The sequence below is a fragment of the Marmota marmota genome, unplaced genomic scaffold (genome assembly GCF_001458135.2).
Source record: "Marmota marmota marmota unplaced genomic scaffold, marMar, whole genome shotgun sequence".
Lineage (NCBI taxonomy): Eukaryota > Metazoa > Chordata > Mammalia > Rodentia > Sciuridae > Marmota > Marmota marmota.
Genome location: NW_026000229.1, coordinates 7180013 through 7207564, shown reverse-complemented (window position 1 = coordinate 7207564; position 27552 = coordinate 7180013). Strand labels below are relative to the sequence as shown.

Below are 27552 nucleotides of genomic sequence, written 5' to 3'. Positions count from 1 at the left end.
CACGGCCCGGTGCGGACGCAGCCTCAGTGAGGGTTAGGAAGGAAAGGAGGCCCTTTCGGCGGGTGCGGCTCTCCAGGCACCCCACCCCGTCCCGGCTCGGACGCCCTGGTTGCCACCCGGCGCTTTGCAAACTTTCGGAGTTTTCCTGCACTTGCGTCACGGAAAAGGCAGGAGGGTGACGGAGTCCGGGAGGCGAGGCGGCCGCCGCTGGCGAGCTCCCCCGCGCGGCGCTCAAGGCCCTGGGGCGAGAGGTGTTTCACCGCGCGGGCGGCTTGGCTGGGTGGCGGCTCGAAACCCACTAAGTCCCGGATTGTCCCCGCTGTCTCGCCTCCTGGACAGAGCGCGAGGGCCACAAGGAAAGAGGTGCGGAAGATTCGGCGGGGCCGGGTTCCAGCGCCCCTGGCCCGCGGGAGGGCGGAGCCGGGCTGTCCCTGCCCAGGCGGGACGCGCGGAAGTGCGGTGGAGTTTGCCCAATTCCCCAGCCTGCTTTTCCTCTCTCCCTCCCTCCCTCACCCCACCCCTCACCTCCCCTTCGGCTATTCCCTCCTTCCTTGGGACGCCACCTCCCGGAATCGCCTTTTTGTTTTGTTTTGTTTTGGAGCTGGCTTCTCGCCGGCGCCTTGGAGGGGCTGCGAGTGCGGGAGAAGTGCAAGCGGGGGCCCCGCAGGGCAGAGCGGAGGACGGACGGACGGACAAATCACCAGCCTGGCCATCTACTCACCGGAGCTCCCTCTGCAAACTACTGTTGAGTGTTTGGGGGGCACGCGAGGAGTGGGGGACGGGGGTCGTGAATCCCGGGCTCCCGGACGGATTTCCGCTAGGCTACCTCGGGACTGGGGTCCTTGGACTCAGATCGGGGTCAGCTTCAGGCGCAGAAACAGCTGAGGAATTAGGCAAACAAAAGAGGACACTGAGCGACCGGCCAGAAGTCGCCTGAGCGACCCGTCGCGCCCCCTCCTTCCCCAGGGTGGGGGCTGGCCACTTGAGGGGCGACAAGTGGGGACCGGAGCCGGCGGGGCTCGGCCGAGCCGCTAGGGTCGTGGAGTTGGAGGCCTGTTGTGCAAGCCTCGGCCCTTGTTTTCCCGGCCTGGCTCGTTGTGAGGCCGGACACATCCACCCTTGGACTCGATTCAGGAGGCTGCTGCTTTTCTCCTTGCCCCTCTTGGATTTTCTGGATTTTTGAAAACCCAGTGGCCTAGGAGGAGGAGGAGGAGGAAGGAGGAAGGGGCAGATCTGCAGAGGAATGTGAGAGCCTCCCAAAGCCGGAGCAGCCAGAAGCAGCCCAGAGCCAGAGGGACTGCAGAGCCCTGCCCCGGGGTTCTGGGACGGTTGTTTCTGAGTGATTCTTGTCTATTTTAGAACATTGTTCCAGTGGAAAGTGTCGAATTCTTGCCCTCAGAGAGCTGGTTTCTCCAGGTCATTTGACTTTTCTGCTTGTGGTGGAAAGCAGAGCCCCCCTCCAGGGGCTGCCAAGGGAGGGGAGGAAGACTACGGACATGAGCCCTCCCTGCTCACAGGCATATGCCCAGAGACTTAATAGAGTAATTTCTGGGCCATGGACATTGTTCTGAAGAAAGGGAGGTTGGACAGAGTCTGTGGGTGCTGAGACCCCACTTTAGGGGCTGAGAGATTGAGCTGTGAGTGCATTCTTGTGCTCGGACCTTGTGAGCATCCCTGTCTGGGCAGGACCATCTCCTTCTTTATCCAGCATGGCACTGAAAGGCCGAGCCCTGTATGACTTTCGCAGTGAGAACAAGGAGGAAATCAGCATCCAGCAGGATGAAGACCTGGTTATCTTTAGTGAGACTTCACTGGATGGCTGGCTACAGGGGCAGAATAGTCGTGGTGAGACAGGACTCTTCCCTGCCTCTTATGTGGAGATCGTCCCTGCTGGCATCAGCCCCAACCATGCTGACAACTCTAGCAGCCCTGCAGATTTTTCAAGCACCCAGGTGAGCTTGTACAGCCCCAGTGTGGCCAGCCCAGCCAGAAGTGGTGTGGGCAGTGGCTTCCTGTCAAACCAGGGCAGCTTTGAGGATGATGATGATGATGATTGGGATGACTGGGATGATGGATGCACAGTGGTGGAGGAGCCTCGGGCTGGTGGGCTGGGTACCAATGGGCACCCCCCACTCAACCTCTCCTACCCGGGTGCCTACCCCAGCCAACACATGGCCTTCCGGCCCAAACCACCCCTGGAGCGGCAAGACAGCCTGGCATCTGCCAAGAGAGGCAGTGTGGTGGGACGCAACCTCAACCGTTTCTCCTGCTTTGTGCGCTCTGGAGTGGAGGCCTTCATCCTGGGGGATGTGCCCATGATGGCCAAGATCGCTGAGACATACTCTATTGAAATGGGCCCTCGTGGCCCCCAGTGGAAGGCCAACCCCCACCCATTTGCCTGCTCTGTGGAGGACCCCACGAAACAGACCAAGTTCAAAGGCATCAAAAGCTACATCTCCTACAAGCTCACACCCACCCATGCTGGCTCGCCAGTCTACCGGCGCTACAAACACTTTGATTGGCTCTATAACCGCCTACTACACAAGTTCACTGTCATCTCGGTTCCCCACCTGCCTGAGAAGCAGGCCACAGGCCGCTTTGAGGAGGACTTCATTGAGAAGCGGAAGCGGCGTCTTATCCTCTGGATGGACCACATGACCAGCCACCCGGTGCTCTCCCAGTACGAGGGCTTCCAGCATTTCCTCAGCTGCCTGGATGCCAAGCAGTGGAAGATGGGCAAACGCAGGGCAGAAAGGGACGAGATGGTGGGCGCCAGCTTCCTGCTTACCTTCCAGATCCCCACGGAGCACCAGGATCTGCAGGATGTGGAGGACCGTGTAGACACATTCAAGGCTTTCAGCAAAAAGATGGATGACAGTGTCCTGCAGCTCAGCACTGTGGCGTCAGAGCTGGTGCGGAAGCATGTGGGGGGCTTCCGCAAGGAATTCCAGAAGCTGGGCAGTGCCTTCCAGGCCATCAGCCATGCCTTCCAGATGGACCCCCCCTTTAGTTCTGAAGCCCTCAACAGTGCCATTTCTCACACCGGTCGGACCTACGAAGCCGTGGGTGAGATGTTCGCTGAGCAGCCCAAGAATGACCTCTTCCAGATGCTCGACACACTCTCTCTCTACCAGGGCCTGCTCTCCAACTTCCCAGACATTATCCACCTGCAGAAAGGTAAGACCCAATGCAGACAGGTGACTCTCCCTGAGTCTGGTGCTTTGCTGGAGCCTGGGGATGTAGGGATGGACTGGAGCAGCTCACCAAGTCTTTCTGTCTCGATCTCAATCATTCACTCAAAAAATGAGTTGAGTATGTACTATGTGGCAGGTGCTCTCTACGTACAGGGATGTTGTGGACAGGCCTGGTTCCTGTCCTCTTGGAATTCTATGTTTAACTTCTTGTCAGTTCATTCATTTTCTCTTTGTCTCATTTATCTCATTATGCATGAAGCCTCAAGGTATCAGGCTGGGTTCTGGAAACACAGAGATGATCAGGCCCCAGGCCTTGCCCTTGAGGAGTCCAGGGGCTCAGGGGGACCCAGAACCAAACCTGAATAACAAGAGCACAGTGTGCAGCTCTCCCCTTATCTCCTGTCTTCTCATAAGCTCAGAACCCACCTTTGCAGTTTCAGAGCCTTCTCATGTCTCCCCTCCACCCTATCTAAGAGCTCCCTATCTGTGCAGGAGGATCTCTGTCCTTATTTTGCAAATGAAAGAGCCTGTGTCCACAGCAGAGTGGTTGCACAGAGTCCATGGACCAGCTGGGACTGTCCTTTTTTCCTGCCACCTCCCCAAGGACACATTCATATTGGCTGCCTCCCAGGCGCCCATGTTTTCAGTTCTCATGGCCCCCTCTCTGGGGGAGGGACAGGATGGGCCCCTGCCTGTTACTGCTGGGGATGTCAAGGAACTGCCAGGGAAATGACTCATCCTGGGTCACACAAGGGCTCTGGGCTGGGCTGGGGAGCAGAAACAGGGCCTGTGGTCCCCTCCTGAGAGCCAGCAAGGGTCAGGGCACAGTCCACATAGCCAATCTAATCCCCCTTCCCAAGCCTGGCTTCTCTTCTAAGGAGTGAGTCAGGGGCTGACCCAGTAGGGGGAGGCAGGTGTTGGAGTCTTGGGGACCATTGGGAGGGCACATGTCAGAAGAGAGGTGTGGTTCTCCCTGGGGCTGCTTGGTAACTCAGGAAGAACTTGTGCAGGGCGTGGGACTGGCCCCTGGACCCTAGGCCCTGAGGTCAGGCCTGGCTTGGTGGGGAGTTTTACTCTGGGTGGGGCCCAGAGGCAGATGAGCCTGGGGGACTGCAAACCCCCCTTCGCCCTCAGTATCCAACAGAGTCTGGGGAAAGCCAGCAGCTCTCCTGAGCAGGACATTGACTGTCAGAACTTTAGTTCCCAGTATGCTTTGTCCCCTAACTTTCTCCTCCTCCTCCTCCTCTCCCTCCTGTGTGTTCCCTACCCCACATCTCCACCTTCCTTCCTCCTTTCAGCTCCAGGAGATCCAAGGCCTGATTCTAGTCTGGCTTTTCCTAGTTTGTCTTGTGTCCCTGGGAAGTGTCTTTGCCTCTCTAGGCCTTAGTTTCCTACCCCTGAGAAAAGATGGAGTGGGGACAGTGAGATCTTAGGCCTTCAAGGGAGAGGACAGGAAGGGGTTCTGGGGAGGGTCTGGCCCAGAAGCAAAATGATGCCTTAGATCTGGCTCTATGCTCTGGGCCGGGGAAGGCCAAGGGATGTAGCTGTGGCTGGGGGCCCAGTAGGGCAGGCACCTTCCTGTGCAGAAGTGGAGCTGCACTCTGCACCAGGGCCTGGGAAAGCTGGTTCAACCAGCTCCTTGGCTCCTGTGTGGGCAGCAGGAGGCTTGGCACAATGATTAAACAGCTGCTCCCATGCAGTGACAGGGGACACTTGCCTAGGGCAGAGCTAGAACAGGAGGGCAACCCCATGTCCAGGGCACCCATGGCTCCCAGGCTTGCATCAAACAGGTGGGGAGTGAAGCCAGATCAGACTTTTTGACTCCAGGAAGGGAGACAGAGCTGATGGAAGCCATGTCTGAGGTATGGCTGGAGGTATTTCTAAGAGTCAGGGGTCATCATCCTTTGGAGCAATTAGGCAACCTGAAGCAGAGACTTAGCCCACCTTCCCTCACCCAGACCCCCACCACACATACCCCGCCTCCCAGGGTAAGCTCTCCTGGACTTACTCTGAGTTTTGGGCTCTGGCCTGGGCTCTAGGGAGAGTCAAAGATTAGGGGTTGGAATTGGTTTAAGAGAAACCTAGGGGGCTGGGGCTTGGGCTCAGTGGTAGAGCACTTGCCTTGCAAGTGTGAGGCCCTGGGTTCCATCCTCAGCATCACATAAAAATAAACAAATAAAGATATTGTGTCCAACTACAACTAAAAGAATATTAGAGAGAGAGAGAGAGAGAGAGAGAGAGAGAGAGACCTGGGCAGGCTTTGGGGACAGCCTGAGGGGGTCCTATACTGGCCCTGTGGGTGGAGCTCTCCCTCAGGCAGAGCAGGACAATTGGGTCCTGGGTCCCTAGGATTCTGTCTGTCCTGTTGGACATCTGAATGAATGATGAATGTGTAGAAGAGACAGATGGAGGAGGCCCAGGTGAGCCGTCAGACCAGGATTGGGGCAAACTTGACTCTGAGGTGACTTTGGAAAGTTTTCTCCCCTCAGTTTCCACATTAATAAAATGGGAGCTGAGCTGAGGTCCATTTACCTGGTCTGCCCATTGGGCCAGACTCTGGAGCCCAGTCCAGGGGTCTCCCATGGGAACAACCGCCATATAATTAACATCAGAATTGGGGCAGTTTGGGGATGAAAGGGGGCCCTAGTTAGTAAAGGTTATCTTGGGACACAAGAAGAAAGTGGCTGCCTGGGGCAAGCCAGGGCCTGTGGTCCCCTCCTGAGAGCCAGCAAGGGCAGGCTAAGTCCTGAGGCTCATCACAAGTCAGCAGTCTGGTGTGATCCCCCCATTTTCCAGATGAGGTACACTGAGGTGATTTGATAAGCAGAGCAGGCATTGGAGCCCAGGTGTCCAACTATAACTAACAGCCCAGGCTGTTTCCACTGCCAGACAGATGGAGGAAGCAGTTCTCAAGGGATGGACAGCTGAGAGAGATAAGCCAGAAGCGGAGAGGAAGGAAAGAGGTTTGGGTGGACTGGGCACTCCAGCATTAACTCAGTTGGCATCCTAAGTGCAGGACCACAGTGGAGGAGCTCATAGCATGGCCAGGACCATGTGACCTTTGCTCTTGCCTGGGAGATAGACAAGTAGGTGGGTTCTGCCTATGTAGATTCTGAGCTATCATTTAATCCTCTACCTCTCTTCCTTTTTTTTTTTTTTTCTCCTTCTTGGTACTAGGGATTGAACCCAGGCACATTTTATCAGCTACATCCCCAGCCCTTTTTATTTTTATTTTGAGACAGGTTCTAAGTTGTCAAGACTTGCCTCAAACTTGTGATCCTCCTGCCTCAATCTCCAGAGTTGCTGGGATTATAGGCATGCACCAGTGCATCCAGCTTCTCCTGGGTTTTATAAACAGGATAGTGCTGCCATGAGCCACCAGTGGCTGCAGCTTTCTGTGAGTTCATGGATAGGAAGGCAATTTTGCACACCACAGTGCACAGTATCCTGGGCTCTCGGTCATATCAGGCACTATCCTCAGCACTTCACACATGAGTTCAGTTAAACCTCAACTGAACTGTGTAGGGTGCGTACTATCAGCGTCCCGTTTCACAGAAGTGGAATCTGTAAAGTACTATACTGTTGTGAGCAGTTGTCAGCAGCATCACATCTAATAGGACTTGTCCCATTTGACAGCAGGGAGACCAGCAGCCCAGGCGAGAGCAGTGGTTTGCTAAAGGGGACACAGCTGGGACTAGGACTCAGAGACCTCTTTCCCCCAACTTGGGCAGGTGGTAACTACCTTCATGAGATTGAAGCAAGATGGTTTGAGGCTGGAGCTTAGGAAATAATTTTGGGGCCCTGAGACTGTGCAGCTGGTGGGCTTCAGCTCTCCCTTCCCATTCCTGGGCCCCAACATGCCAAGGCAGGAGACAACCCTAGAGGACTCCCAGGTCAAGTCCCAAATAGAATGTCGAGGGGATGCTGGACAGGTCTGGGTCCTGACTCCCAGCCTGTTGGGTGGAACCCCTTAGCCTTAGCTGATCCTGGCCCCAAAACTGAGTCAACAGGGTGAGAAAGTGACAGAGAGCAGGGTGGGGCTTCTGCCTGTCCCCACCCCTGCAGCCTTTGCCCCCATCCCTGACCCTAGCCTGCCTATGGATATCTAGCAATTGCAATAGGTTCATTCTTGCTCTTTGGGTCACAGTCTTCTCATCCACAGAAGGAACTTTTCCTTCCTCCAAGGTCATGGGCAAGAAAGCCCATGCATCTCCATTGCCCCTAAATTCTTGCAGGCAGGTGGAATCCAGGCGCCCAAGTCTCCCCTTCAGGTAAGACCCTTTGGCTGAAGCTCACCTCCATTTTTTTTTTTTGTCCTGCTATTTGTTTTCATCCTTCCTCCTTTCCCCATACCTCCTTCCTTCTCTCCCCAACCCCTCTCTTCTTTTTCTCTTTCTTTCCTAGGGATTGAACTCAGGGGTACTTTGTTACCGAGCCACATCCTCAGCCCCTTCTTATTTTATTTTATTTTGAGACAGGGTCTCACTAAATTGCTGAGGCAGTCCTTGATTTTGCAGTCCTCCTCTCTCAACTCCCAAGTCACTGGGATTATAGGCATGAGCCACCACACTCAGCCCTATTTTCTGCCTTTCTTCTTATGGCTCCTCATACCCCCTGGGACCTTCTCAGATCCCTATGTCCATTGTCTGGGTCCAGCATAGGCTCCCTGCAGCAGAGATGGTGTCCACTTTCCAGCTGTGGAGGGCCAAGCACACCCCACTTATGGGGCAGAAAGGAGTCTGGGAACCCCTAGGTAAGTCCCTGTCCCTCAGTTTCCTCTTATAGCAGTAGAGGGGTGAGGACTGGGCCTCAGGGTGATCCCTATTCTGCTGCCCAGGGCTGGGCTGTTGGGATGGAACAGGGGGCAGGAAGTGGTTGAGGGAGAGTGACAGAAGGTGGAGTGGCCTGGGAAGTTAGGAGATAGGGACTACGGATTTCTTTTCGATGCTGTGTGAGTGGCTCTGGTGACTCTCAAGAGATATTTTCAGCATGTAGAGCCCTGGGCTTGGATGTAGTAAGTGCTCAGCAAATGCACTTTGAATGCATCTGACACCTTGAGTGAGAATAAAAAGAATACCATCTAGAAGGTCCTCAAGAGTCCTCCTTAAAGGAGAAGCAGCAAAGCGTAGATAACGATCGTGCTATGTGTGTGTGGTGGATGTTCTTGAGGACCCGGAGGGAAGGTGCTGTGTTCCCACCTCTGTTATCCTCTTTGCACAGTGGATTCTGTCTCAGCCCTGGAGGAGTGGGTGCTAGGCAAGGCAAACCACCTCCTCTTCCCAGTAACTGTCCCCACTGGCTTAAAGGCAGAATTAGTCAAGGACCTTATAATTCAGAACTGAAATTCATTAACCAGCACTTGTTGATTCATTCAGATTCTCCCATATTGGGTCTCCTGCTCAAGTTTATCCCCTATCCTCCATCTGCCACCTGATTATTACAATAGTCTCCTCTGTTTCCCAAGGGCTGGGGAGAGGAGTGGGCAAAGCCTCTTTGGAGGGGAGACATATCAGGTGGCCTTTGAAGTACTGTTTTAGAATCAGCAGTATGATGGGCAGGATGGGGAGACAGGACAGATAAGATAGGGGAGGCATTCTGCTTGGAGGTACTGGAGAAGGCTCTGGTGTAGAAGTGGCATCTGATCTGGGCCTTGAATTATGGATAGGGATCCAGCAGGCAGAGGTATGAAGGAGCTGGGTGGGTTTAATGAACATGGGGTCAGTTTGGAATGAACACAGAGACTGACTCCCAGAAGCCTCCTGGGCCAGGGGAACAGATGTGGACCTTGATCTGTAGCCAGTGGGAGGAGCCAAGGAAGGTACCCAGCTTGGGGGGTATTTTGGGGTACTACAGGACAGACAAGCTGGATCAAGGGTGGGGACTGCTGTAGCAGCCCAGGGACAGGATCAGTCTGTTCAGCAGACCTGTATCACGATCTACTGTGGGCCAGGCCTGGTTCTGGGAATTAGGGAACAGAAGCTAAGACAGGCCCTGAACTGATCCAGCCACCTCTGCCCAGGGTAGGTGGGCAGAGAAGTTACAGGGTGTAATAACTGGGGTAGGGAAAAGCCAGGGAGCTTGGTGTCACCAGGAGGGCCTGTGGGGGCCAAAGGGCACAGAGAAGGTTTGCTGGTGAGCTGGGACCTGGGCTGAATTAGGAGTCAGTGTGGGATGGTCAGGCCTGTGATCGGGAGGGTCAGGGATTTCCCAGTCCTGGAAATTGATCCATTAGCGGGGCTGTGACTGATTGGGACCAGCTGCTGTTGGTGCTGTAGGTTTGGAGAGAAGATGGTGTGTCCCGGTTAGGAGGTGCTGAGGGAATTCCCTGATGGAAACAGCCAGGTGGCTGGGCTGTGGGTCTAGAGTCCAGGGATAAGGACTGAATCAAGCTGATGAGGATGTTGTCTGCCTTTTTTTTTTTTAGAGAATTTTTTTTTTTAATATTTATTTTTTTAGTTATCGGCGGGCGCAACATCTTTGTATGTGGTGCTGAGGATCGAACCGGGGCCGCACGCATGCCAGGCGAGCGCGCTACCGCTTGAGCCACATCCCCAGCCCTGTTGTCTGCCTTTGATGGCGCTCAGGGAGCACACAGGGAGCAGAGAGAGGAGGCCCAAGCCCTAACGTGCCGGTCCTCTCTGCCCTGCCAGGTGCCTTTGCCAAGGTGAAAGAGAGCCAGCGCATGAGCGACGAGGGCCGCATGGCCCAAGACGAGGCAGATGGCATTCGAAGGCGCTGCCGTGTGGTGGGCTTTGCCCTGCAGGCCGAGATGAACCACTTCCACCAGCGCCGGGAGCTCGACTTCAAGCACATGATGCAGAACTACCTGCGCCAGCAGATCCTGTTCTACCAGCGGGTGGGCCAGCAGCTGGAGAAGACCCTGCGCATGTACGACCACCTCTGACCACATGCCCTGGGTCCCTCCCCACCCTAAGGCCTGGTCACTACCGTTTACCTCACTTCAGACCTCCCTGCACCAGCAATGGCTGTGGGGACTTGGGGTGGGTGAGGTAAGCCGCCTCTTCATCCTCCCCAGAGAAGGGGTCTTGGAGGAGTCACAGGTGCCCCTGGAATGTTTCCCACCCTTTAAAGATGGGACTTGACAGGGGAGAGAATGGAGCTGGGCACCCTCCAGGCCAAAGCCTGGGCTGCTGGTCAGTCACTAAAGGCTAAGCCAGGATCCACTTCCTCTGGAGCCCGTAGCACACATTCATCTGGCCACCACCCCCATTCATTCAGCAAATTACCAAGAGGCCCATGATGGCCCATTGATGGCCCTGGATCAGACCTGGGCACACAAACTAGGACGAGTGTTCCCTGGAGGAGTCTCCATCCAAGGTGGGGATCAGACACAGAAATAGGCAAAGTCAATGTAATGTGACAGGTAGAAGCACACAGGAGAGACCACAGCATTTTGCTGGTCAGAGGAGACTCCATTGGTAGGTGACATTCCAGCAATGTCTTGAAGAATGACGAGGACCTACCAGACTGTAAACAGGGAGAAGGACATTTGTGGGAGAGGCCCAACATGGGCTTTTATTTCCCTTACTTTTCCTAAGCAAGTTTGATGCCCTGTTCATGGGGTCCCTGGCCTATGGCAGAGGGAAGGCCTATGCTCATATGTGCCTGGATTTTCCTGCCCCATCCCATTGCCTGCAGGAGGGGCTGCAGGCCAACTCCCTCCTGCAGGCCTCTGACCCCCCCTTCTGCTGAGCCCCAACTTTCTCTTGGCTAGAGGACCATGTAGCATCCTTTCCTGTCTGGACTACAGGTGCTGAGACAAGCCATGGACTCCCAGGCCCTGGTGGCACTTTCCCAAAGGACAGTCTCAAAGTTCCTAGATATTTGATTTCACCAGCAGTAACTCTCTGTACCCCAAACAGACTCAGATCTGAGGCTCCCAGGGTCTCTGTCCCCCGCCCCCAGCACTTTCTTCCTGAGTCCTTCACATTGCACAGTAGGAAACCTAAGGGGAGAAAAGAAGAGGTTCCAGGCCCCTCTGCCCTTGGCCAGCCTCACTGTGAGGGAGTTCTTGCTCCTGGTCAGGTTGGGCTGCCTCCCACCTGTTTACATCCTGCAGGGGTGACTGCCCCCCACCAAGGCCAGGCTGTGGGCCAGCAGCTGTCGGGTTAGCTGACCTTACCACTTCTGCCCACCCGGGAGCTCATGGTCTATAATGGTCTGCTATAGCTGCTGCTGCTTAATTTTTTTTTTTCTGTCTTTTTTCTCTTGATAAACTGTTACAATTAAGTTGAGAGAAACATGACTTTTTCTGTTTGGATCCTAGAAGGAGGTGAGGGTTGGGGAAGGATAGAACCTGAATTGTCCCTGGGAACCACAGGACCAGATTTGGCACAGAATTTACTATAGAGTGTTGAAAGGGAGAGGGAGGACTTGGCTGGTGGGAGGATCAAGAGATGGCCCTTACCCTCAGTTGGCCTCACTACCTTCTGGGACCTCACCCACCATCTAAGATAGCTAGGGTCCTGTGCAGGGGTTTGACTGTGCTATAAGCTCTATGCTGAGGGTTGTAGGAGGAAGGCAGAGCAGGCCTTGCCCAGGATAGTCCCAGGTTGTTTCTATCCCAAGGGAGCCATGTCCTGACCTTGCCTCTGGAAAGCCCCAGTCCAGGGGAAGGGAGGGGAAGCACTCAGAAACTGCATCCCCCTCCAGTCAGTCCTGGGTGCTCAATCTTGCAGTGGCTTCCATGTTGGAAACTGAATAGTGCCCACAGCTATGCCCTGGGGGCTCCCTGGTCAAGGTGGATTGGAATTATTCCTCCAGAGAGGAGAGAAACATGGCTCTTCTCCAGAGGCGATGGGGACTTAGGTGGGGTAAGGTGGAGGACACACTTCCAGGGTCAGGGCCACCAGTAAGGCTTTGGCCAGGCCAGGGATCAGAGAGCTCATGGCAGGGAAATGGGGAAGTGGCTCCACTCAGGGCAGGGCTCCCCATTCAGGGCAAAGTGTCCTTAGAGGAACTTCTGGAATGGGTCCCTCTGGCCTTGTATCAAAATTAGGTCAGATCTGGGACTTTCTGAGGAATTTTCCCCTCCCTGCTCTTCTTCCTTCATTTTCCATCCCATCTGAGGAACTTCCCACCCTTGACCTCTTCTCAGCTTTGACCTCCATGTAGCCTTCTGCAGAGCAGGCTCTGAGCATTGGGAAGGGTCCCCTTCCTGAGCAGTGTGGAATGCGCCTCATCTTCCACAGTGCCTGGAAAGTCCCATTAATGCTTCCTGCCCTGGGGAATAGTTGCCCTCTGTGTCTCTTGGTCGAGAGGGGACCACCTCCCACACCTACCATCCTCAGAGCAACTTCTCAAGAGGGGCTTGGACCTAGGAGAAGAACCAGAAGTGAAGACTTGGGATGGGCCAGGCCTGCTCCAGGCGTCCTGAGGTCTCTGGGGGCGCAGGTGTGTGTGGGTAAGGCAGGGGATGTCACAGCCCCGCTCTGGTTTCTGTCAGTATGGGTTAGGGTGTTGGGGGGATTTGGGATTGTTCTGCACTAGCTGGAGCCCCTGACACTAGGGGGACTAGTTGGGGGGGCATGCTGGTGGTGGCAGGGCTTGCTGGCCTTAGTCACATGCCAGGCAGATGTTCCAGACTAAGCTGGGCCCAGCTGCCTCTAGTTTCCTCCCTCACTTTGAGGGGGGTGGAAAACAAGGCCTCTTTTTCTGTCTTGGGCAGCTACCAGGACCTGGAGTGGGGGTGGGGGACCCCTGATCCCCAATCTTGGCCCAACCCAGGAGGGGTCTGCTTTGGCCTTCATGTGGGGGTTGGGGATGGAGGCAGACCTCAGATCCCATATCCTGTCACCTCCTGAACACAGGAGGGCTGTGAGCCACTGTGTCATGACTATGCCACTGACTGGAGCAGAGCCAGGCCTGGGAGAGCCAAGTGGCTTTGGCAGCCCCGTGGCAGAGCCACATGGTCATCCACACATCCATGCAGTCACAGAGCCACTCAGTGGCAGACACACAGCCCAAAGCAGACACAGCTGCATGTGGTCACACCACCTGCCCACCACACCACACCTGGCCACAGACACGTGTGCCCGTTTGCTCCCAGAGTTGCCTCCCAGCCACACCTCCACACCTGCCACATGCTCATAGCCATGGCCTCACATGCAATTAACAGCATCTGTCTCCACCACTTTGTCACATGTAGCCACACCACAGTTCTGTGTGCATAGTCCTGTCCTTACACCGTGATACACATAAGTCACACGTGGACATAACAAAGGTGTAAAGGTGTCACACAAGCGTAGCTGTACTGGATGCATCTGTGCCACTTCTCATAATGCCTAACCCAGCTCATCAGGGTTTCAAGAGAACTTTGAGGGACAAGCAGCCTTGAAGGGGGGTTGTCTCTGAGGAAGAATAGAGGAAGTTACAAGTACCACGTTCTGCGCACACCCTGAGACATCTGGGTGTGTAGTTGGGATGAACAGGTGGCATCAAGTTCAACTCATTGCAGACAGTGACCCTGAGGCCTAATGAACTCTGGTGGTAGCTGGCTACCTCATCCACCAGGGTGGGGGATGCTCCTGGCTCTGTGGCCTGGCCCTAACCACCCTGGGCCAACCTCACAGCCAGGCTGATCAGCAGGCTCCTGGCTGAACCCTCCTAACAAAGTTCCAGCCATCTTCCATCTTTCCAACTCGAGCTGAGCTTAGTGTCCACGAGAGCAGGGGCCAGGATGCCGTGGGCAGGGCCTGTGCCTGGGCGGGAGGAACATTCCTGCGTCAAGTCCTCCCGAGCATGTGAGGACTGGGCCACCCCACCCTGCCCGCCTGCCCGCTGACTCAGGCCTCCAGGAGCCAAGCCCTCGAAGCTCCCCACCCACGCCAACCTGCTTCCCCACCAGTGGGGGCTGAGGCAAGAGGAGACGGTGAGTCCTGGCAAGAAGACTGGGGGGGATCAAAATTCACCTCCCCCAGGCGTACCCCAGAGGGGCTGATTCCGACACCCAGCCACGTGGTTCAAACCTTTCTCTCCTGGTTTGCTTTTATTAATCAAACCCCAAGCCCAAAGCAGTCCAGTTTGTATAAAAAGCAGCGTCTCATGTGGCGGTGGCCTCCTGCACCTACACACCAGCCCAGGTCAGCATCTCCATTCCATCTTACAGAGACAGACTTGGCAGAGGGGGGACAGGACCCTCCTAGGATCACACAGCAAGGCCCCGGAGGGCTGGTCTCAAACCCAGCTCTCTGACTCCATTCCTTAAAGCTGCATTGACAAATTAATTGGCAGGTCCTCTGCTCTGGAGGTCAGAAAGATTGGGAGGCCAGTGAACCAACTGTTAGAGTGTGAAGGGGGGTTGGAGGGTAGGGCGAGTCTCAGCAGTCCCCAGGGAGAAAAGACTGAGGACAGCACTGCACGGTGACATCCACAGTGACTCAAAAGCTCCGTTTACAAAGAAACACGTGTGAGGAGCAGAACTTCATTTTTCTAGTCTGCCCTAAATTTCTCTTTTGCTCCCCACCCCACCTACACATGGTAGAAAAATAATCTCATGGGCTGGGGATGTGGCTCAAGCGGTAGCACGCTCGCCTGGCTCGCGTGCGGCCCGGGTTCGATCCTCAGCACCACATACAAACAAAGATGTTGTCTGCCGAAAAATAAAAAATAAATATTAAAATTCTCCCTCTCTCCCCCTCTCTCTTTCAAAAAAAAAAAAGAAAAAGAAAAGTAATCTCAAGTAATTTGGGGGAGTTTTGAAGGTGCAGAGCGGAATGGTAATAGGCTTTTCACATAATAATAATAATAATAATAATAATAATTATTATTATTATTATTATTATTATTTGGGGAGGCCTCCTTCCCTCCAGGTTGCATGTAAGTTTCAGGGATGGCATGTGTGGAGACCTTAGGAAGGCCCCCCGATTTTGATTTTCAGAGGCTGAATCCCGCATATTCAAATCTGCCTTCACTCCACATGAAGGGGTTCCGTTTACCCCTCGACAATGTATTTTCTTGTAGATATTAATTAAAATTTATTGATTTTGATTTTGACTTTTTTTTCCTCTTTTCTTTTCCACCCTACCCTCCACCCCCAGCTGCAAACGTTATAGGCTGATTCTTGCAGAGCTAGACCTTGGCACTGGCCCTGTGGTGTGTCCTGGGCTCTCTGATCATCTTCCCTCTTGGCAAAGGTCCCTTCTGTGGCCTGTGGTCCCCTCTGTGGCTTGTGGTCATGATTCCACAGCTGCCACCTCACAAGTGCAGGGAGCTCTGGGCTGCTTAGACACCCTGGGCATCCTCTTGCCATCTGGCATCTGGCTGCATCTTAGGGGCTCTACCTGGGGAAGGGGTGTAAGTCCTGGACCTCCCGACCTCTCTGGGGTTCCTCTGCTCCCCCATTGCAGCCCCTGGTGGACACTGGTTAGGCCTGGGCCACCTGTGCTGAGAGGCAAATGGCCAATGTCTGGGGCAGGAGTTGGAAGATGGCTGGAGTGTGGAGGCCCTTGGAGCCTCTTTTGGACTGACCCAAACCCCCTTGCTGTCTTTTGGCAGGAGGGCCCTGGGTAGGGATGGTATGAGGCTCCATCCGTAGCCCTGCTCTCCCCCTGATAGCAACAGGCCCCACTCCTTTGCCTCCACCATAGAGGCAGGACCACAGAGTGGCTGAGCCAAGTGCAAATCCTCCCATGCGCACTTGCTGCAGGGATGTTCTTAACTGCTCATGCTTCCTTTTGCCCATTTGTATCGTGGAGGTCCACGTGGCTGTTGGGAGGGTTCCATGAATGAAAAGCAACAGCTGGGTAGTGCCCACATAGTAAGTGCTCAGCGAGGAGTGGCTGGGATTATCAGCCTCGCCCAGAGCTAGAGCAAGTTCAACTCATTGCAGAGGCAAGAATCTGGCACCCCTGGAAAGCCACAGATGGCGGACGGGGGGCCGGGCTGGGGCCAAGCCCTCATCTGCCCCCAGATCTTGAGCTCTGCCCCATGTTGTCACAGTCTCCATGGGAAACAATCTCCTGGCTGTCACGGGATTCATTGGTCTGGGCGGAAGGGCCCATAGGGCCGCTGACTGTTACATATCACTAATGCATGCCCAGGAATTAAGAGATCCAGGCTCACAACCCAGGCCTTCCATTAATGGAGTCACCAGGTGATCTAAGGCAAGGTCACACCGCTCAGCCTCAGTTCCCCCAACACCACTCCAGTGATGGTGCTCATTTGTGACCAGGTTCATGAGTGTGAGCCCTTTCTTTGCTGTTCAGCATTCTCAAAGCCAGAGAGGTGTGCTGGGCCTTGGGCAAAGGGCCTACCATGAGTTATCTCATGGCCCACGACGTCTGGAAAGTAAGAATGCCTCTGGCTAACATTCTCCAGCAGACAGTGGCTCAGAGGCCCTGAGTCAGGCGAGCGTGTGAGATTGAGCAGCTGCCCTGGGCAGGCCCAGGCCGAGGTCTTCCTGCACCAGAGCCATGCCCTTTCCAAGGCTGGTGGAACTGGGCAAGAGTAGGGCCACTGTCCTATCTCAGAACGAAAGCAGGGGTGCTGGGAATAGAGAAGAATGGGGAAGGAGAGGGGCAGGTGGCCACAGGACAGGTGGGGGTGGGTGGCAGGTATTGGGTGGAGATGGCTATGCCCTCCTGTCAGTAGGTGGAAGGCAAAGAGCTTGGCCCACAGAGAATGCTGAGCAAATATTTGTTGAATAATCATTTTCTTTCTTTCTTTTTTTATTTTCGGTACTGGGGATGGAACCCAGGAGGATTTTACCACTGAGCTACCTCCCCAGTCTTTTTAAATCTTTTAAAATTTTAAGATAAGTTCACAGTAAGTTGCTGGGGTCTTGCTAAGTTGCCAAAGCTGACCTTGAATTTACAATCCCCCTGCTTCAGCCTCTGGAGCTGCTGGGATTACAGGTGTGTGCCACCATGTCAGGCTGAGTGATAATTTTCTGTAGGGGTCTCAGAAAGAGGTATGGGAGCAGGCTTTAGGAGGGGGCTGGACAGAGGAGGACAGGAACAGTGAACGGGGGCAGGAATAGGACTCTAGTCTCTATGAAGAATTGTTAGGAGCATCTTTTCTCCAGGGGTCAAGACGGGACAGTGAGAACCCTTAGGAAATGCTGATGGTGGTCTAGCGGGTGCTGGGACTGAGTGAGGGAGGGGAGAAGGCCTCTGGCTCTGGGGCTTCCATGGAGTAAGGGGCAGGCAGAGGTGCAGTGATGGGGTCTGTGTTTGTGCCTCGTACCTGGAGTATGTGTATCCTGTGTGGTTGCTGTCCGTGTGTCCACCTGTGTGTATTTCCCTGCAGTGACACTTGGTGCTTATTGTCCTTTGACAGCACAAGCATATCCTTGTGTTTTCCAGCTTGGAAAAGCAACACCTCTCAGCCTGGCCCAGGGTTGGAATCATGCTTAGTTTCTTTTTCTTTTTCTCCCACTCCTCACCACATTCATAAGCAAAGCTTGTTAGCGCCTCAAAAGAGAACCCAAGCCAGGCACACCTGTGATCTCAGTAACTTGGGTGGCTGAAGCAGGAGGATCACAAGTTCAAGGTCAGCCTCAGCAACTTACTGAGGTCCTAAGCAACTAAGCAAAACCCTGTCTCAAAATAAAAAATAAAAAGGGGGGCTGGGAATGTGGCTCAAGTGGTAGCGCGCTCTCCTGGCATGGGTGCAGCCCGGGTTCGATCCTCAGCACCACATACAAACAAAGATGTTGTGTCTGCCAAAAACTAAAATGTAAATTAAATATTAAAAAAATAAAAATAAAAAGGGCTGGGGGTGTAGCTCAGTGATAGAATGTCCCTGGGTTCAATCCCTGCTAGAGAGAGAAGCTGGGGAGAGAGAGAGAGATCCAAAATCTGACCCTTTCACCACTGGGGCACAAGCTGTCACTGTGCTTGCCTGGTCTAGTGCAGAAACCCCTAAACTGCTCTCTGCTCCTTCCCATCCCCTGGTGGTCCAGTAGGACCTTTTGTTTGGGTATTCGGGATTGAACTCAGGGCACTACACCATTGAGCTACATCCTCAGTCCTTTTTTTTTTTTAATGTTTTGAGACATGGTCTCACTAAATTGATGGCCTCAAATTTGCCATCCTCCTGTCTCCATCTTCTGATTAGCTGGAATTATGGGTGTGTGCCACTGTGTCTGGTCAGTGTGGTCTTTTCAAATCATATTCTATGGGGCTGGGGTTGTGGCTCAGTGGTTGAGCACTTGCCTTGCCTGCATGAGGCACTGGGTTCTATCCTCAGCACCTCATAACCAACCAACCAAACAAGCAAACAAATAAAATAAAAATATTGTGTCCATCTACAACTAAAAAATATTTAAAAAAATCGTATTCTAAATCAGACTGTGTTTCTCCATACTTAGGATGGGGTCTTTCAAACTCCAAACTCCTCCCTCAGCCCACAAGGCCCTGATCTGATCTCACCTTGGACCCCTCTTCTCTTTGGTTTTGGAACTCCAGACAGGCTTGTCTGCTTGCCGTTTCCTCTGCCATGTTTGCTGACATCTGAAGACCTTAGCATTTGCTGTTCCCTCTGTCTGGAATGTCCTTCCTCTCAGGGAGCATGCAATTTGCAACTCAGTTAACTCAGGTCTCTGCTTAAATGTCACTTGGAGAAGTCTCCCTTGACCATGCTATCTAAGGAGCCTTCCCAGTCCCTCTGTCCCTTTACCTTGCTTTATTTTTATTCATTTCACTTATTACCAACTGTCAATTACATACGTGTGTGTATTTAAATTTTTTTTTAGTTGTAGATGGACACAATACCTTCATTTTATTTATTTATTTTTATGTGGTGCTGAGGATCGAACCCAGTTCCTCCCACTTGCTAGGCAAGCACTATACCAACTGAGCTACAACCCCAGCCCCACATGTGTGTATTTTAAACATCTTATTATGGAAAGTTTCAAACAGACATAAAGATAGAGAAACATATACAGTTCTTTGTGTGCCCATTCCTCAGTTCCAATAATAATCAATAGTGAGCTCATATTTTATTCTCCCATATCCCTTGTTTTCCAGAAAACTGCAGACATCACCTAATGTCATCTGCATATACTTCAGTACAAAGAGTATTATTATTATTTTTCTTTTTTGGTACTAGGTGTTGAACCCAGGGGCACTTAACCATTGAGCTACATCCCCAGCCCTTTTTATTTTTTATTTTGAGACAGGATCTTACTAATTTGCTTGGGGCCTTGCTAAGTTCCTGAGGCTGGCCTCAAACTTGCATTCCTCCTGCCCCAGCCTCCCAAGCATACAGAGGTGATTGTTTTTTTTTTTTTTTTTTAATATTTATTTATTTATTTATTTAAGTTCTCGGCAGACACAACATCTTTGTTTGTATGTGGTGCTGAGGATTGAACCCGGGCCGCACGCATGCCAGGCGAGCGTGCTACCGCTTGAGCCACATCCCCAGCCCCCCAGAGGTGATTGTTTTAGATGCGTTTCTGGAGAGCAGCCATCAGGGAAGCTGGCATTTGTGTCTTGCTCACTGCTGTGTCCCCAGAGCCTGGATCATAGCAGGTGACTCCAGGAGTGTGTGGCTCTATCTGCAGTCTCCAGGGAGGGTGTGTGTGCAGGTCTGGTTTGCATGCTTGCTGCGGGGTCCGTGAGTCTGCACATACTGTGTGCTCAGCTGCGTGTGGCAGTGCTGTGCAAACGTGTGCCTGTGCACGTGGGGCGCCACAGCAGCTGGTGGCTGAATGGATGCCTCCTCCCTGACGTCATCTCCCACCTCCCACCCAACCCGTGACTCACTCCAGGGAGTCATTCGCTCTTTCTCTGCCAGGCCTGGGGAGGGAGGGAGGTGTGCATTGGCTATTCTCAGCCCTCTAGAGGCCCAGAGAGCTCTTCTCTCTGTCCCTCCTTGGCTACCCTGAGGCCATGCTGTCCCCATCAGCAGAGTGGCAGCCTCCCCTCCCACTGAGACAGCTAGGCAGCATCAGCTGGGTACAGTTTGGTTGTTTTTGTGTGAGGGGTGATCATGTCCCATCCTGCTGGCTTATAAGCCTCCTAGGGTGACTTCTGAGCCACAGGGAACACTCAAGCTGGGGGGGCAGCTGAGTGCAGGGTCTGCCCCAGGGACTCACCAGAGCCCCACTCCTCACACCAGGCATGCATCTTAAAGGTGGTTGGGGAAAGTGGGCAATGAGGATGCCCAGGAGGTCCAGCACCAGGTGTCTTCCTGGGGCTATTCCCCGTCAGCCCAGGGCTCCACGAAGCTTCTCAGTCTGACCTGCAGAGCTCCTCAGAGTCCCAAACTTAGGTCTCCTTAGAGAGGAGTGACTGTCACAGCAATTCACGGGCAGGGCTGAGTCGCCCCGGGGGTGGGGGGCTTGAAACCTTCCTAGTGGCCAAGGAGGTGCCTCTCAGCACTGGGATCTCAAACCTGGAGTTCTGGGGAGCAGCTGCGGCCNGGTGTCACACAAGCGTAGCTGTACTGGATGCATCTGTGCCACTTCTCATAATGCCTAACCCAGCTCATCAGGGTTTCAAGAGAACTTTGAGGGACAAGCAGCCTTGAAGGGGGGTTGTCTCCTTTTCTGCTGCACTTCATGAACTTTGCTTCTATGCAGTGAGCTACATTTGTGACCATGTTCTGCCTGTGGGGTTAGGAGCAGATCGAGCCAGTAGGAGGGGGCAGTAAGAGGAGGAGGGAGGGAGGGAGTCGTGAGCCCTGAGTCTGTGGGAGGGGTAGAGTAAGCCTGCCCTCTAGAATCCAGAGCTTGGGGCCGGGTCCGTCTGGGCTCTGGCAGAGTTCTGGTGCCAGAGTAGCAGCCGGGGTCTAGACAGCACCCCTGGGGGTGGCGAGAGACCAGGGTACGCAGAATGAGAACTTGGGAGATAAAGTCTGGGGGGTCGGAAGCCTCTTGGCTGGAGGGCATCTCTGTGGGAAAGGAAGCATCATATTCTGGCAATAGGTGTTGACTGAAACTGCTGTGGACCTAGCACAGGGCACAGCAGTGGCCGGGTCAGGCTAGATGTCTTGATGAAGTGGACAATGTTTTCTCTAAGGGGAGCGGGGCTGGGCCTCTAGGAGCTCAGCCTCTGGGAGCAGAGGGGAGTTGGCTCCAGGCTCTCCCAGCACCAGGGCAGCACACAGGGGTCACAGCCTGGCTTTCCTTCCTGGGACAGAAAGGTCAATATGGCAGCCTGGGTTCCCACTCTCTGTAGGTGAAAACTCTGGGTGGCCCACTCCCTCCTTCCTAACCAGGCCTGGGCAGTAGCCCATAAGAGCTTCTTCCTCCCTCTCTGCTGGTTATTGAGGCTCCTCCAAGGGGAGGCCCTGACACATGAGCACTGACTGGTCACTTTGGACAGTTCCCTTTGTCCTTTCCTCTGACAGGTGGGTCCAAGACAGGGAGGGTCCAGGGAGGGAAGGGCCAGCCGGAGGGTCAAAACCAGGGTGGTGGGGGGCTCCTGCACTGTGGGAGGTAAGGGTAGGTGTGGGCAGCTTCCTGCAGACCCTCCCCGCTGGACCGGACTTGGCCGCCAGCCTGCCCTCCTGTGCTTCTCCTGTCCTCATGGAGGTCCTGGAACAGGGACCCATATCAGAACCCTATCCCCCAAGTCGGCCTGGCACATGGAGACTTCACAGTGTGTGAGGAAGGACAGATGGTAGCATGAAGTGGAGGACAAAACCCTGGGACAGCTCTGCCACTAAATGGCTGTGTGATCTCGGTCCTGTCTTTGCCTCTCCCATCCCCCAATTAGAGGTTGATGGGAGGGCTTCGGTCGATGGATCTCAGACTCTCCTGTGCAGTGTGTATTCCAGTCACCTGGGGACCTTGCTAAAGCAGTCTGACTCAGCCATCTGGGGTAGGGCCTGAGATTCTTATTTCTTTTTCTTTTCTTTTTGTAGTGCTAGGGATTAAACCTAAGGCCTTGCACATGTTAGGCAATAGGCAAACACTCTACCACCAAGCTACAGCCCCAGCCCAATATTTCCTTCCTTCCTCCCTTTCTTTCCTTTTTTTGATTGAAACCAGGAATACTCTTTTACTGTGCTACATCCCCATCCCTTTTAATTTTTTATTTTGTGACAGGGTTTCATTAAATTGTTGAGGCTGGCCTCAAACTTGTGATCCTCCTGCTTCAGCCTCCCAAGTCACTGGGATTCAGGTGTATACCACCATGCCCAGCTCAATTCTTCATTTCTAACAGGCTCCCAAGTAATGCTGGTGCTGCCAGTGTAAGGACCCCACTTTGGGCAGCAAAAACTCAGACAATCCATCTCATTTGAGCCTTTAGGACCTGGGAACTGGGTCACTTGAGCCCTTTGTGACCACACAAGGCATCAGAAGGGTGCTTTGGGATTAACTTCAGGCTTTGAGGTGGCAGTTCTTAGGATGAGGAGCAGGAGCTCCTTCAGCTCTTAGGTGAGGCTGGGTTTGGGTACAAAAGTCCTTTGGTCACTGGATAATCTAGCCAAGGTTGCTTCTGTTAGTAGAGCTACTTCAGACATCTGAAATATGAAGGATATAACCCACTACTATCCTGGTGGCCACAGGGGGCCCTCTGAGGAGGTGGTGCCTTTTATGAGGGCAGCAGCCGTCAGTTTAAATACTGTGATTTTTTACACTGAGGATGGAAATGAAGCGTGCTCAGTTTCAGTTGCTGCATGGCTGTCTCTTCTATGGAAGGCCGTTGCTTTCTAAGGATAGGCAGGAGCGGACAGTTAGCTAGCTTCCCCCTCTGGGCTTTCCCCTCACTGTCCAGCTCACACCCCTGGGTTAACGCACGTCATAGTTTGGTAATTGTCCGTTGGAACGTCTGGGGCTCTCGAGAAGGGCTGGGTTGTTCCTATTTGAATCTCCCACAATATTTTTGGCACGAAACGCCTTTCCAATGTCTGACTGCTCTTAGCAGTCACTACGCAGGGGCAGCAAGAAGTAGGAGAGGGCCTAGTGTGGGGTGGGGGCGGAAGTCCAGCGGGTTTGGTTGCCCATGTCATTTCCACCCACTTGCCAGGCCTCCTTCTTATGTTGTGGCCAGGAATGGGAGGACCCACCCAGAGATCTCTGGAGGTCTGCTCCGGTACCTCCATCTCTTTAAGATCCGGAATCTTCTGGGACCAGAGGAAGATGCCAGCAGCCCTGGCAGTTCCCGTTGGTCAGGGGAAGCTGGGGTGGAGAGGTGAGGGAAGCACTTCTCTGGCTCCCTACTGGAGGATGAGTGTTCCAGCTCAGTGCATTCCACAGCTGCCATGGCAACCCCACTTAAAGGGACAGCTTCTAGAAGGCTTCAAAGGGAGCCCCTTCTTTAGCACCTTAGAGGTGCTAATTATCGAGAGTGGTAGGCAGCATCTCCAAGCTAGGGACTCAGGGATTTTGTGCTCCTCTGGAAACCCCTCCCCACATCCATGGGTTCACTTTCCAACTCTGATGTCAGCTTTGGTCTCTTAATGGGAAAGGGTACCCTGGTCCCCTTAGCTTCAGGGCCTGTGGGAGGGCCTCCTGCACACACAGGTGGGGACAAGAGATCTGGAAGGCACCAGGGGGTGGACACTCAGGCAAGGAGCACATGCTTTTGAAGTTTGTGTGTGCACCTGCATGTGTGTGTTCAGGATTGATCTATGTTGTGGGTTTGAAAGTCATAGCAAACCTGTGTTCACATACCCAAGCATGCACAAGTGCACATGTGTTTGTATGTGTGTATATGAAGTCGAGGGCCAGAGGCTTCCAAACATACCTAACACTTGGACAATGGTTGGCTCCTGTCTCCAATGCCATGGGGGAGCAGCTTCTTAGAGGAAGGGGATCATGTGGTATTTTATACAGTGAGTGGCGCCTGCTCTAAGCTTTGGGTGCACATCTGAACATCAACAAAGGCCCCCCGTGCAAACTGAGTTCCCAGCATTGGTGTGCCGGTGAAAGACCCCCTCTCAGGTCCTGGCAGGGCTGCTGGCCAGCCCACTGTCCAGTCCAGGCTGAGAGGAGTGGAGGGTGTCAGCCAGCACCAGCTCCCTGGGGGTGGGGCAAGCCAGGCTGTGTGAATAGAGTGTTCTCTGGAGGAAACTGGAGATGAGGCTAGATCCTGCCTGACAGGTCTGTCACCCCATCTCGGCTTACACTTCCAGGGAAACTGGTTACCATGGGTGGAGGCTGGTCCCAGATATCAAGGCCCTGAGGATCTAGCCCTGAGCTTCAGAGAGGGGCAGGAGAGCATGGGGTGTGGTGTGGAGACACCCTTGGCAGGGTCTCCTTTGCCTGGAGGTGCCGGAAAAACCAGGCTTATAAACCAAGGTAGGGCTGCAAGCTCAGGGTGTGGAGACACTCTGGGGCCACCTCATCTCCAAGCCTACAGGCCTTGGTCACTCTTCTTGGGGCACAGTGCTTTTCAGTGTAGCAAGAAGAGCCTCACTAGGCCTTGGGGGTCTTGTGTACTTTCCTTCTACTTTATTGTGTGGCTCTAGTTAACCCTCTTTCCCTCTCTGAACCTCAGTCACCTCTCAATCCTTTGGAAGGAGGAAGCTTGAGAGTGGAGAACCAGGAAACCGGGTGCTGAGATATGAAGGGCATCAGGGGAGGGTGGTCCAGGGACAGGATGGTGGGGAGGAGGGAGTCTCATCCCTTGCCTTAGTTCCTGGACCAAATGTTATCGATTCTGGGGTACAGGAGGATGTCACTTTGGTTCTCAGATGCAAGTCAGTTTCCAAAGGCTGGCTGGGGCTCTCTACCCCAAACCTAGCTGTACTCAGGCCCCAAGACTTCCGTATTTCTCCCCAGAACTCAGACACCTCTCACGTTTCCCTTCTGATGACTTCAACCTACTCTCAGGGCCAGACATGTCCCCTGGGATCCAGAATCCATTTCTATTGCCCCCAACCCTGTGACACCCTCTAAAGGGCAAGGGCCTGAGGGTGGAGCCTCCTTGGTAACTCACAGAATGGCTCAGAGGTCTCAGGACCCATTTCTAACCAAATGACAGACCAAGTACAGGGACATCTAGCTCTTTTGGGTCTTTGCTGCTTCTTGTACCTTCAAGAAGAAGCACCCTTGGTCCTTCTGTTGGAGGATGGAGGCAGCAGAAGTCTTCCTTTTCAAGTCCACAGGGAGTTGGGAGGAAGCACCTGGGGCAGCCCCCCGCATCCTCGTTCTGTGTGCCATGTTCCCGCCTCAGGGTCCCCAAGGTCCCCCCACCTTCTCCTTGCTCTCTTAGCAGCTGGGGCAGGTGTGACTTACCCAACGTCACAGACCCAGGACCCAGAGTCCTGACCCACCCAGGAGGTCACCCTGGTTTTGACAGCCCCAAGCAGCTCCAGGGCAGGGGGCTGACTCCCTGCCTGCTCCTGCTGGGCCCCTGCAGTTCTCTAGCTTCTGAGTAGCTGAGGAAGGTTCCAGCTCTTGACTGCACTCTGTCCAGGACCCTTGGGGCTGTTCACTAGCACCCTCCACCCCTGGCGCCTCCAGGTCTCTCTTGCTCTGGGAATTCTCAGACAGCACCAGGGCATGGAAGCCATGGAGTCTGGGGTGTGGGCAAGCCTGGCCCTGGCCCGAACAGCATCTGGGCCCAGGCCAGGCCTCATACCCAGTATTGGCCATTCCTGAGGGCAGGGTTGGGTGTCCGGCAGAACTGCAGCAGCTCCGGGTCAGGCTGGCCTCCTGGCGGGGACCCCTGTCCAGGCACAGCTGTGAGGGGTATGGCCTGGCCTGGCTCTACCTTGCGAAAAGTCTCTGTGTCCCCGGCCAGGCCATTGCGGGGTTTGGCAGTCAGAATCTGGACGTCATGCTTGCCCGTCTTGTTGCGTTTGCGGAGGTAGAAGAGCAGGGGCAAGATGAGCGCCAGGAGCAGGAGGACCAGGCACACAGGAATGATGATGCTGAACATGTTGGCCTCCAGGAAGCCCAGGAAGCCACCCCTGGCCACAGGGGGCACAGGGCTGGATGCTGCCGGGCCTGGCTCACCCGTGGGAGAGATGCTCTCTGGCTCCCCTGAGTCAGTCTGAGTAGCCTCAGGGACACTGAGCAGGGCCACGCTGTAGGGCCGGGCTGCATTATAAGGCTCGGTAGTAAAGTCCAGGGAGGCCACAGCAGGTGGGACACCCCGTGCCCATAGTTCCAGAGTGAGACTGTCCCCTGCTGGGCCAGGCACCCTACCCTCTGGCCTGCCCACCTCGAGCCCCAGCCTGCCATCCTCCAGGTCCTGCTGAGTGAAGTGCTCCACAAGTGGCCGGCTCCTGGGCTCCGTCCTGGCCCGCGGCACACGGACCACGCGGCCATGCTGGGGTCCCACCAGAAGCCTGAAGCGGGGCACGCTGCCCGTGCGATTGGCCAGCTCGCCGGCATCCAGCACGGTGGAGTCCAGGCGTAGGGTGGCACCCTGGGGCCACGGCCCACCTGCCCACACGTGCAGCAGAGCCCGCACAGTGACATTCACTGTGGCTGATGCATTGACGCCCCTGGCCAGCGCCAGGACCTTGAAGTGGTCTTGAGAGGAGGAGAAGTTGGTGAAGGCAAAGACCACCTCGCCCTGGTCCACTTGGAGCTGGCTGAAGGCTGAGGCAGGCTGCCCGCCCACCAGGAGGTGCCCGTACTGCGGCCCCTGGGTGAGGCGGTAGGCCACGTCGGGCTCCTCCCGATCCGAAACCACCTGGAGCTGCTGCCGGCTCAGGGGGGAACGCCCCAGGGCTTGGGGCACCTCCAGGGGGGCTCGCGGCTGCACCTGGATGGCAGAAGGCAAGACGTCCACAGCCAGGGTCATGGGCAGAGGCGGGCTGGCCCCATCAGACATGCTCAGCTGGAAGACTCCCGCCACGCTGCTCCCATTGGCCACAAAGGCCAGTCGCCCCGCATCCACGTCGGCCTGTGTGAAGCGGGTCGTGGGCCCCGGGCTGCCCCCCAGCAGACTCAGGAAGCCATTGTGGGGTGCCCTCTGCACCTCATACTCGATCTCCCCAGGAGCTGAGTCTGGGTCCACCACACTCAGCTGGGCTCGGGAGACCAGGGCGCGAGAGCCCCGCGTGAGCCTCAGCGGCGTGGAGGCCTGCGGCTGCGGAGGCCTCTCGTTCACATCCCGCACGGTGATGCTGAAGGCCTCTGAGGTTTGGGGTCCCACTACGGAGGCCCCAGCTGGCCCCTGGAGATGAGCACGGAAGCGGAAGCCATCCTGCTGGGTGCCCCCACCACCGTGGGCATACACCAGCTGTCCCGCAGCCACCTCGGACTGCAGGAAGTGGGGCCTCCCGGCGTGGAGGGGCTCCTCAGACACCAACAGCTGGCCCCGGGTGGGGAACTGGGTGACCTGGAACAGCACGTCATGCTCGGGGCGCTGGGATGCTGGGACACTGGCCAGGAGGTTGGAGGCATCAAGAGCAGCGATGGTGATCTTGGCCCGCTGGCCCTCAGAGACCCAGAGACCTGGGGGTGGGACACAGGCTGTGAAGGTCC

The 27552-nt window shown here is 54.8% G+C and overlaps 2 protein-coding genes across 4 annotated transcripts in view; one reads left to right on the top strand and one right to left on the bottom strand.

Annotated features, from left to right (window-relative positions):
* Positions 1-516: 516 nt before the first annotated feature.
* On the top strand, positions 517-11444 carry Snx33 (sorting nexin 33). The gene is made up of 2 exons (XM_015480387.2): positions 517-3177; positions 9845-11444. Exons 1-2 carry the CDS (start codon positions 1710-1712, stop codon positions 10096-10098), a joined length of 1722 nt encoding a protein of 573 aa, XP_015335873.1. The 5' UTR covers positions 517-1709; the 3' UTR covers positions 10099-11444.
* Cspg4 (chondroitin sulfate proteoglycan 4) overlaps positions 4162-27552 on the bottom strand; it is a 57240-nt gene continuing 33849 nt past the window's right edge. For 2 of the 3 annotated variants that reach the window (XR_007343910.1, XR_007343911.1), the window contains 3 exons: positions 25306-27522; positions 8462-8467; positions 4162-4173 (listed from right to left, as the gene is read on the bottom strand). Coding sequence is in view for 1 of the 3 variants with exons in the window: in XM_048793488.1 (XP_048649445.1) it covers positions 25688-27522 (1835 nt within the window). In the remaining 2 variants the exon portion in view is untranslated. Of the gene's footprint in view, positions 4174-8461; positions 8468-25304; positions 27523-27552 lie in introns of those variants that run through there. The other variant, XM_048793488.1, reaches the window with a different exon arrangement.